We start from the raw sequence: 12086 nt of genomic DNA, 5'->3' as shown, positions 1-12086 counted from the left end.
CTCACGCACTTCCACCATTTTCTCAAACTCTAGCCTGATTCCCATGGATCTGTCAGTTACAGGTCTGAAGGCGTGCGTCTGCACTGTCCATTCTAGCCACTGGAGGGTATGTGTTCCTTTTGCCAGTGCCACCTTGTTTTGATTACTATGGTTTTGAGCAAAGTTGTGAAGTCTGGAAGTAGAGTCCTCCCACTTTGCCCTTCTCCTTTTTAGATTTGTGTTGGTTATGTTTAAGGCACCATTTGGAGACTTTGATTTGGCAATGTTTATATGGTACTTTGGAAAGTACCAGCTTGGGAAGAATGGAAACCATTTGGGCCATTTCTTTAGTCTAAATATGAGGTAACTATGCATTAAGTATAATGTTTACATGACAGTAGACATGAAAAATAATGAATAAATTTTAAAAAAACATTGAGGGTAATTTAATGTGGCTTTCTTGTATTCAGAGCAGATGGCTGGGGAAGAAATTAGGCATTTTCGGTCTTTGTGATGGGAAGAAACTGAGGTGAAATAAACAGAAAGAGAGGATATAGAATGAGGTCAGCAGGCCTGTGGGTTGCATATCTAAGTCAGGTTTTGAGTACTGGGCTATTGATTTAGTCTTTGATGCTCAGCTGATCCAGTGTTCAGAAATATGGAACGGGATTGATGAGCTCCATGATAACCAGACTGTGTTGCTTGTAAATGGCATATGCATTTAGGTTTCCTTTATGTAGTGTGCAGTTTTGGTTACCATGGTGGCAGTAAGGCAATCAGAGGAAAATGGCTTGGGAGACTCACAGAAGTGACCTGGTTAAAGACAGATTCAGGAACCTTCTGCAGCTTAGTGTGACTCAGAGACATGGGGCTGGATGGTTATTGACATGTGTTTGATTTTTGAAGTGACTGTTCTTACTAGGGTTGGAAATGCTCTGCCTTCATCTCCCAGAGCCTAATGTTCCTGTTCTCCAGCTGAGAGAGACTAATTCACCATCTTGTGTTGTAAACACTCACTCATTTTAACTGATTACACCTCCAATGATTCTCAAATCACTAAAATTACTAATTGCTATTCCTTACACATCAAAGAGTGAATCCTGAATAATTAACCCCAAATAAAATTAGATGAATTGGCCCTTTTAATTAGAGTCCCTGCTGCTGTTTGTTCTGAGCTTCCTTTTCTTACTGTTAAGAGACTTTTAGAATGATTAAAACTGTTTAAGACTTAAACAGCCAGTGACCTTTTAATACAATATAAATCCATGGAAGCAATATTTCAGCTAGCAGGTGGTGAAGTAAATTTTTAGAGCAAGTACCTGTCAGCTCCAGTATTCCTGTGGGGGAAAATGCATGCCAAAAAACAACCACCTTGAAATGAAATGAGTGTCTCTATTTGATTATTTTTATAGCATTTATGCATTTGCTAAGCTGCAGGCTTGATGAAATAAATGGCAGGGTTGAAGGAGAGTGAGTAATGGTTGGCATCATTTTATATAAATAGTAACAAGAACTTCTCAGCAAGAAGAGCTTGAAGTGCATAAAAGATGAAGACTGGAGAAATTGCAGAAGGTTCCCAGTCATGTAGCCATTCGTGTCTGGATTTTCCTGAAGCCAAGGAAGGAACACCAACATGGAGAAATGGAGCTTGGTGGGATTTCTATGCCTGTAGTTATGGAGCGTGAATTACTAGGCTGCCCATGCTGCACTCAGGCTGCATTTTGTTGAAGATCTTGCCCATATTCGTACCGCCTACTGGGAACCCCTTCCAGTGGTTGTCTTCAGCTTTTAGGAGTTGTAAGAGGGATCGGTTCTTTACATTTTCCCCAGAAATCTCAGTTCCTCACCTCAAATCTGCCATGGACCATTTTTCCCCTTTTACTATTTATTCATTCACAACTATATACATATAAATATAACATGTACTTTGTTCATATTTTCCTCACTATCCTCATGTCTTCTTCTTACTCCCTTTCTTTCCAATAAGTCCTTCTTCTCTTTTTATGTTCTTTTTCTATGTATGTACGACCTACTGCATTTCATTAAGACTTCTTGTGTAGACATAGGTGGGGATTGTTAACTACATTGTAAGGGCAATTTAGTGGGTACACTGAGGAATATGACTCCCCCTCTCCAATAATGAAATCAGCTTTATATCGGCATAAACATAGACACATGGATCAATGAAATTGGTTGAAAACCTTGACATTAATCCATACACCTATGAAAATTTGAATTTTGACAAAGAAGCTAAAACTGTACGATGGGCATAAGAAAACATCTTCAACAAATGGTGCTGCCATTACTGGATGTCAACATGTAGAAGATTGCAAATAGATCCATGTCTATGGCGTTGCACAAAACTCAAGTCCAATTGGATCAAAGACTTCAACATGAATCCAACATAAATCCAGGTACACTAAACTAATAGAAAAGGAAGTGGTAAGTAGCCTTGAATGCATTGGCACAGGAGACCACTTCCTAAATATAACATCAGTAGCACAGACTCTGAGAACAACAATAAATTAATGGGACCGCATGAAACTGGAAAGCTTCTGTAAGGCAAATAAGACATGGAAAATTTTAAATATGAATTTTGAAGTAAGAAGAGTATGTGTCAGAGTATATGTGTGATACTGTTTGGCTATTCGCCATACTGGCACAAAAATTCTCCATCTATAGCATGAAATGATTGGGTTACTACAATCACTTGTTTTTCTTTATAATTTAAGAGTGAATTTTAGTTTGTTATATAGAAACAATGGCAGACTTTACAGAAACATTCAAAAACTAGTGTCAAGGACTCTTTGTTACTTAGTTTACCCAAATATTTCCATCTTGTTGGTCAGAGTCCACCTACCTAATGCAAGTAATTAACACATACAACTTAATAACGCATAAAACTTACTCATACTTCATCAGTTGCCATACTAATATGTGTATTTTTAGTTTCAGTTTTATTCAGAATTGGGTTTCATTTAATTTTTTTCCCTATTTGTAACAGGCAGTTGTTCGTAATGATCAATGATGCTTAACTGGGGATTCACATCAGAATCTCCCAGGATGCCTTGCAGAGTATTTGTGTTTGACTACCCAATGCAAAGATTCTGGTTTACGAATTCTAGAGTGGTACCTTCTAATGCATGTGGTAGATGGCAATATGTGGAAGATTCTAATGCTTATTAATTCATTAATGTATTCCTATTTATAGAATCAATCCAGTAATATATGTATATGTGTGTATTAGTTCGTTTTCTGTTCTTTAGATAAAAAGCATCATGATCAAAAGCACCTTGGGAAATAAAAGGGTTTACTCCTTCTTAAACCTCTACACCAGAGTCCATCACCAAAGGAAGTCAGGACAATAACCCAAGCAGGGAAGGAACCTGAAGGCAGAGCTGATGGAAAAGGCCATAAAGTACTGCGACTTACTGGCTTCTTCCTCCTGGCTCTCTCAGGTTTCTTTCTCATTATACCCCATGACAACCTGACTAGGGACAGCTCCACTCACCTAGCCTCATACTCCTCCCCCTCAATCAATCCTGAAATAAGAAATTGCTCCACAGGCATGCCTTTAGGCAAATCCTATGGACACATATTTTTTGTTTTGTTTTTTTAGTTGAAGTTCTCTCTTCCCGGTATCTGGCTTATGTCAAGCTGGTAAAAAGCAACTAGCACAACATGTCAACAAAGGAACATGTGGGGACAGTGGGAAAGGTGGAAAAGAGAAAAATAGAAGGTAAATACTAGAGGATGAAAAAGAACTGAATGCAGGCAAATAACAGGAGTTGTTACAAAGGAGGGCATAAAGCTGGTTTTCTAGTTCTAAGTCTGTTATGAAGTTTTCATTTTTGGTTGTATATAAGTATATAAAATATATTCAGTATTGGAAGTATAAAATCACATGTGAAAGTCCTATGCTTCTATTTTGCATGCCTAACTGCATAGAACTTCTTTGAACTGTATAGTCTGGATCTGGTAAATGTTGGTATATGATGGTTTTCATTTGCTACTCTTTGTACAGTAAGTTTAAAATAAAAAATAATAAAATGTAAAAGTCAGATTGTTTCCACACCCATAGCACTGGTGTTTGAGAATTTTGTATCGCCTCCTTTCCCCTATTTCCTGTCCCATCACCATCTCTACCTTATGGAATCAGATTCCATTCCCAGAAATTCCTGGAGGATTTGGAGAACTTTTGGGATAGCTACCGAGGATAGACTTTGTGAGTGTCTATTCTCAGATCTTTGATTAGTGAAGAAATATTCAGTGAAGAGAGGATAGTTGCAACCCTTCTGGATGCAGAAATACCTCTGGACCAGATGTTAATTTAGGGTTCGGGACTCAGTCATAACACTTGGCAGACAGACTCTATGTAATTTAAGTTATAAACAATCAGGAAAAAGTAAATCAGCAGCAACAACAGCAGCAGCAAAACCAAATTTGACAGGTCCTTTGAAGTCTATATCACTCTCTGCCTGGCTGCCAGGGCAACAGAAGACCTCTCATCCACTGATAACCCGAGAGGTAGAAGCTTGGCTATATTTCACATCAATATTGGAAAGGTCTAAACTTGAGTGTAACAAAAATACATGTGTCCTCTCAGTTCATTTGGGTGTATAGTAAATATATATTTGCTAATTTCTGCATACAGTATAGGGAGCACATACTCAGTAAATAGTAATAATTTGATGATAAATTATTCAAAAAGCAGAAAACAGGCCTTTAGCCATCCCCTACCTAGTCTAGTAGGGAAAAGCAATAGACAGCCAGTTAAATTAGGAGCAGCATTTGTTCTGTGGTGGTTCTCAGTACATTGTCATTGGTGATGAGGATGGACATCCACAGTAAGAATCAACATAGATAACACTGGGTTCAGTTACTCCATGCATTGTTTTAAGAAAATACCCTCTCAAACTCTATGGCTGCCTTTGAAGGGAAGGGAACCTTCTGTCTTTGGTGGGCACTGATGGGGATGTCCCTTAAGAGCAGATGGGATAGTTTGGTCACATTTAGCCCACTAGTATTCACTTACCAGCTTCTTTTCTGAGTTGTAAATTAAGATACCCCATTCTTTTAATATTGAGTTGATTTTTTTTATCATTTCATGACTTTTAAATTTTTGTTTCAATTTTATTCACACTGAGAACTTCATATTTAGTATTGGGCCTGAGGGTGTCACAGTAACTGATAAAAGACTAATACATTAAGTTTAACCCATTGTCCTGCTTATTGCACACATTTGAAAGTCAAAATATAAGTATTGCTGTGTTGTTTGGATAGCAATTACTATGCCTTTGTCAGACAAGTGGCCCTTGATAAATCCAAAAGTGCCTTTGGTTCTAGTCCATTTTTCAGAAATAAAAATCTCCCTCACTTTTTGTGTTATGTGAAAACCATTCTATGCTTTCAACTGAGAGGATGAATCTTGTTCAACATATTGAAACTGCTATGTGATAGAGAAGTATAATATGCTCGGTTAGGTTTAGCACACGGGTGTTCACCTCTGCATGGAGAGTTTGTCTGTAATTTGAACAAGAGGACTGCTGAGGACAGTGAAGTCCCAGAAATCCAGTATTAGCTAAATATGGAGTGAGACGGTCCAATTTACAAGTGGAGAGACGTCATCCTCTTTAAAGATAATAAGTCTCCTTGCTTTTAATTTGAGAATCTCAAAGAGCATTTCAAGCTCAGTTATTTAGAAAGATGACAGCACATTAAATTTTAGCTTGGGTAAATATAGTGATGCTTTAAAATTAAACTCTGGGTTTGAGTAGAGGCTGCAATTCATTTCAAAGCATCTTCCTTCTGATTCTGGGGAAAAAAAGCAAGATTACAATTCATATTTATTGTATGGGATTAAGTGAAAAGGAGAGGGAATACAAAACAACATTTGCTGTGCCATAAGCTCTGGGCGGCCTGTTTGCATCTAGCCCTGTAGAAAAGCAGCACCGTGCTGTAAGCACCCTGAGGAGCCTGCCTTTCTTCTCCGCTTGGTAGCATTCTCTTTCTGCCTATCCTGCCCCCAGATATTCTGTGAGTCACTCTCTTACTCCATTTAAGTTTTTCCCCAAATGCCACTTCGGTGATGCATTTCTCAATCCTGTGCTTTAAAACTGCAGCATCCTACCACCGTCTCACCAATTACCCTTCTTACTCAGTCTTTCTTTCCTTGCCACTTGACATCCAGCTCACAGTAGCTGTTTGTCTCCTGAGCATTCCTCTTCTCCTAATGCACTGTAAGTTCTATGGGGGCAGCATTTTCCATTTGTTTTGTGCGTTTAATTAGTCAGTACCTTTACACTCTGGGGTCTACTGTAGCAGTTCTCAACCCGGGGCTTGAATAACCCTTTCTCACGGTTCACAGATCAGATATCCTGTATACTACATAGTTGCATTACAATTTATAATAGTAGTAAAATTACAGTTGTAAAGTAGCAATGAAAATAATCTATGGTTGGGGTCTGCATTCCATGAGGAACTTTATTAAAGGGTTGTAGCCTACTAGGAGGGTTTAGAAGCACCTCTTTTGAGTGATGCTTGTACACAGACACTGTATAAATAGATGACAGAGCAAATAATCGCCATCACCTTGATGGCTCTCGTACTTTCCATTGTATGATTGCCTTCAGTTTCTTTGTAAGCAGTGCTGTCCAGATGAGCCTTCTGATAATTTTCTCTGTATTGCGTTGTATCTAAGATTCAAACTGTGTTTCGCTGCATGCTGTTTTTGTTACTTTGTCACAGGATAAATTGAATGTGAATGCCCCTGAATTAAGGCCTGTAAATATGATTGAGGATTTGACACCCTTTGCAATGCATTTTAAAGGAAGGTTTTAGCTAATATTAATTCTGTTCCTGGTAGGAGTATACACAAGGATCTTTATGTTCTTACGAATACTATGTTTCATCTGTATTTTAACACTTACATATATCATATTTCTAATTGATGGGTGATAGTTCTAGAAACGTATGTAATCATGTCAAATGTGAATTTTTGATACATATGTGAATGTAGGAGTGAAACAGGCTAATTGGCATAGTTTCACCTCAGACACACATGTTTTTCATTAGTAATTTCAACCTTAGAGTTTTTTTTCCTAAAAATAACATTTTCTGTTAGGGAATTAAGTACCATCAGAATTAGTGATCTACTTAGTTAAGTAGAAGAAAATGAAGATGGAAAAAGGATCAAAGATTAGTGTTTCAGTACCTTGTCATATTTATCCAAGAGCCCAACTGTAATGTTGCCCAGATGACAACTGAAAGCATTTCAGTCCTTGTCACATACTTTCTTTATCAACAGCAGAGGTTGTTTCCCTGGGAGAGGGGGTGGTGCTGTTTCCCTGAAGATGAAGACACACAACCAGAAATGCCCATAATCTTTGCCAATAGTGAGCTCTTTCCATACTTCTCAAAGGGAACGTTTTAGGACTATCCATCTTGTTTTGCAAGTTCAGCAGCCACTTTCCTGTGGGTCCTCCATGTCCAGATTATATAACAACAGTCAAACAGTCCAGGCAAGTGCAATTTATTGCCCAAATGGCTAGTTTAGCCATGTTGAAGGTAAAACTCCATAATGAGTTTCTTCAATGCCCATCTTTTCTGACATAGATTGGTGCTGCCAGGAGCAAACATTTCTCATTGACAAGAAAATCTCTAAACCATTCAAATGCCATTTATTCTGTAGGTCTTTGAAAGGTTTGAAGAATATCTAACAATCTTAAATATATCTCTGTATATCTAGAAAACATAACTAACCTAATTATAAGTTTTGACTATTGTAGGTAATTATCTATAATCTGTATTTAATTATATAGATTGGGTATGGGCCCAAGGTTCTCTTCCGGTGGGTGCAAGCAGGACCAATACTCTGATGGGTAGGCGTGTCTGAGGCACTCCCTCTCCTGGTGGGTAGGGGGTGGATTAGCACAGTGCTATCAGCAGACTCATGGTTGCTCTGTCAGCTAGGGGCGAGTTGACCAGCCTGCAGTCCCCAGGCCAGGAGATCTCTAGCTTTAAAGGCAATGGAGGCTGGGTATTTCAGTGGTCCTTCACAAGACTCCTCTTTTCATTCCTAGATTGACTTGCCCCCCCCCCCCCACAAGTTGTGATGTTTTGATGGTATTGAAAAGTGACTCATTTGGTTATGGAGACTGCTTCCTTCCTATAGCTTGACTGATTGTTGAAAAGCTGAAATTTGAGGAGTAGTCACTTACATATAAAGAATACTTCTAAAAGGAGCATCGAACTGTTTTCTTTTAAAGGAAGGACAAGGATGCTTTTTAAAATGCTAAGAGAACAAATAAGCAAAAGCCTAGTGTCTTTTTTTCCTAATTAAACTTATCTAAAGCTATTTTAAGTATTTTATAACATGCCATACAGCTTGCTGTGTTTGCCTCAGACATCAGTGGACACATACTACTTTTCCACATGCATTCTTGGTGGCTGGAGAGGCTGGGAGCCTTCTTGTTTCTTCCGTGTTTTGTAATTGAATATCTGAATCCTCTGCTCTGTGGTCAAGTGTCCACTCATCTGCTCTGCGGTCCTTAGTCTGAACAATGGAAGCTAAACTCCTTCCAATGTGTGGATCACATTGTCCTTCATCACCTAGCTAGTTTTTCTTTCTACTACTGTTGCTTGGAGTCTTATGTTTTTGCTATGTTAGAGTTGATTTTCTTCAACATGACTTGTATGCTGGTATTCCCCTGCCTTGCTTCCTGGAGTGGGCTTGTTGTCTAGGTCATATAGTTCAAGGTGATGGCAATACAGCCTCCCTTTCCCCTACCTGGATGTAAGCTTTACCTTAGTTAACTTCCAAAAGTTTGTCCTCCTCATAAATTGAACTTCTTGTTATCCTTATGTATATACGTGTCTTCTTTTGCTTGAATAAGATTTTATTAAGTTAAATTACCAAGTCTAATACATTTCGGTGTCTCTAGTCCCCACCCCTTGCCTTTGACCCCTCTAGACTAGCCCTTATAGTATTTTGAAATACGAAATTTGCCTTTTGTCCTATGGAAGCTCAGGCTAATAATTAAACTAAAGTTAGCTAAGGAAGGAATTTTTTTCTATAAGGCAAACAATTGGGTCTAAACCAATCACAATGCTAGCAGATACAGCGTTTAAAGAGTACTATGAAACTGCATACTTGTTAACATCTGATATTTCTTTCCTTTCTGTAGGTGATTTTCTGCCACCCCCACCTCCACCCTTAGATGACCCTGGTACCCTTCCACCTGCCTCTGGACACTTCCCTCCTCCTCCACCACTGGATGAAGGCGCTTTCAAAGTGCAGGTAAGAACAGTGTTGAAGTCTGGTTTATAAGACGTGCTACGACTCCTGGGATTTCAGTGATGCTTTCTGTGTTCATGAGCATTTACCCAGAGTATTTCCCCAGGTTTGCAACTTACAAGGAGTTGTTAGCACACTTCGTTGCAAAATACCCAACCCATGCTCTTCAGAGTTCTGCTAGCTTACACTCTGAAGCCATGGAAACATTTTTACCTACTGATTTCATTTTAGAACTCAAGATGATTTTTTTTAAAGAAGTGCTGTTTGGCAAGTCTACATTTTTTGGCATGAAGCCAGGCCTTAAATCTTTTCCCTCTTTCATTAATCTTTGTATTCTATATGAGTAAGAGTAATATTTAAGGCTCCTCTTGTTCAGTGTGAGCCCTCACTGGCACCAACATTGTTTTCATGGAAGCAATAGTAAGACAGCGTAGGGCTTGTTCTTCTAGGTGTTCAAAGAAGAATGTTAGATGTGTATCAGTGACATATAAGCATTGTGCTCCACAGAATACAGAATCTAACTACTGCTAGATGCAGAAGCAGCAAGAAAAATAATTTTTCTCTGACCAGTTAAGTGTCTGCAGTTAAGGCTGAAGACATCATGCCAGGATAGAAAAATTATAAAATAAACATTGCCATTCTCATGCAAGATGATGTCAGTGTAGATGTACAGAAGATAAAAATCAAGACCTTGTCTTAGAGAAACCTTGATTTCTCAGATTAGATGGAATGGTGTCTGGTTCACTTATGTACAATCAAACTTCAGAACCTGTGAGTTACAACACAAGCAGACACACTGTATTAATGCTTGTGACTGTGGTGTGCCTTATTCTGCTATTTGGTCTGCCTTTGTATGTGTTCATAGTGTCCCACGAGTAATGTGATAGAAGAGAAGCTGTACAATAGAACTGGCTAGGGTCTGATCTGCTGTATTTTTTCTTCAAGTCTAGGCTAGGAGAACAAAGCAGAAATTATTCAAGTATTTCCCAAATAATCTTTGTTCCTATGTATATATTATCCGAGCAATGGGGAGTCCTATGATAGGAAAGGCAGGCATAGTTTGCATGCTGGGGAACTTGCAAGTAAACAGAGGACAAACATTGCACAGTCAGGTGGGGTATGTGCTAGGGAAGCAGACACAGGTTGGACTTGGTGCATGGAACCTCCTCAGGACAGTACCACTAAACCAAGGTTTAAAGACCAGGCTGATTCTTGCGGAGTATATTTTAATGTGGTTTTGTCATGTTTCAATAAAATATTTTTGTCTGCTTTTTGTATACTGTTGTTTTTTATTGGGATGCTTCTTTATGTGTTGATTAATGTGCATAATTTTAAAATTCTCTTCTGCTTTGTTTCCTGGATTGCTAGTAAATGTATTATGCTATATTTGGAATATTTCCACTCCAAAAATTGGTTGAATGTCTGCAGTTTGAAAAGTAGGTGAGAGTGTGTTCTGAGTTAGTGACCATGGGCAGATCACACTGAGTCCCAGTTGTCCTTTACAAAGAGGGTAGCTATACCTCCTTAAAAAGTTGATGACATACTAATGTGACCCAATGTGCTAATTGTAATACCTAGATGATATTTTGATATTCTTGCTGATATTGTGTAATGCAAATAATAGCAATGATAATAATAAGATTATCAGATACTATGTGAAGCTGATTATAATAAAATTACGATAGATACCATGTGAAACTACTAATCACAGTATCAGTAAACTTTTGTCCATGGGTTTCATTTACAAATCATCCAACCCATGAACATAGGATCTCTACACTAATTGCTCCTTGCTTTACTTTCATCAGTGTTGGAATAGTTTCATTGTGGATATCTTTCACATCATAAAAAATTGTATTTCAGTTTATTTATGTTTTTGTAGCTATTATGAATGTGACTTCTGTTTTGATTTTTTTTCCGAGTTGACTATTAACATAAATAACCTCCTTACCTTTATATGTTGCTTTTATATCATGCAGTTTTACCGAATTTGTGTATTAACTTAATAATATTTTCTAGAGTCTTGGGTTTGTTCTTGTGTGTTCACTTTGTCTGAAAACAGGAACACTTCATCTTCCTTCTCTTCTAGTTTGGACTGCTTTTAATTCCTTGTCTTGTCTAATTGCCCTGGCTAGGACTGCCAGTACTGTGTCAAATAGAATCAGTGAAAGTGGCGTCCTTGTCCTGTTCATGGGGCTTTCATGAAAATTATAAAAAGTCTCTTTCTATGTGGACTTTGTTCTGATAAATGTACTCAAGCCATGGCTTTGTTTTTGAAGAGGAAGGAAATAAACAAGAAGTCTGTTGCCATGTTGGCTTATGTTCTCTGTAAAACAGAAGGGAGGATGATAAAAAATAAAGCAATGTTTGCCAAATGGAAAAGGACAAATCTGGTAGGGAGAGGGTGTTGTTTTTTGAAGCTCTTCATATGACATTCTTGGTAGTTTAAAAATGATGCCCATGTCCTGTCTCGGGCAAGAGAGCATTGGCTGTGGTAGTGACTGACCCTGCTCTAGCCACCTTTAGGTAGAGCTCAGTGCAGCTGAGGCAGTGTCATCACTGAGGACGAGTTTGCACTTTTTCCTCTCAACTCTGGTAAAGCCTCATCTTGCCAATTGCAACTCATAGCTGGTAGATGTGTGTTTTATGTAGAAGTCTGTTTATGTTCCCAGCCAGTTTTTCAGCTCTGAGCCAGAAGACTGATTACTAAGAATGGCTACTGCAAGATATTCAGGGCTGAAAGGGACTTCGGTGGTCATTGAATCTAACCCTGAGGCTGGATTTCGAGAATATAGCACTTGCAAGCACCCAC

The 12086-nt window shown here is 38.5% G+C and overlaps 1 protein-coding gene across 1 annotated transcript in view; it reads left to right on the top strand.

Annotated features, from left to right (window-relative positions):
- LOC101828273 (LIM domain containing preferred translocation partner in lipoma) overlaps positions 1–12086 on the top strand; it is a 583098-nt gene that overhangs the window by 247016 nt on the left and 323996 nt on the right. The window contains exon 6 of the mRNA XM_040751025.1: positions 9165–9277. Coding sequence (XP_040606959.1) covers positions 9165–9277 — 113 coding nt within the window. The remainder of the gene's footprint in view (positions 1–9164; positions 9278–12086) is intronic.

The sequence above is a fragment of the Mesocricetus auratus genome, unplaced genomic scaffold (genome assembly GCF_017639785.1).
Source record: "Mesocricetus auratus isolate SY011 unplaced genomic scaffold, BCM_Maur_2.0 Super-Scaffold_100008, whole genome shotgun sequence".
Classification (NCBI taxonomy): Eukaryota; Metazoa; Chordata; class Mammalia; order Rodentia; family Cricetidae; genus Mesocricetus; species Mesocricetus auratus.
The sequence above is the reverse complement of the archived record's forward strand: the minus strand, read 5'-3'. Positions and strand labels throughout refer to the sequence as shown.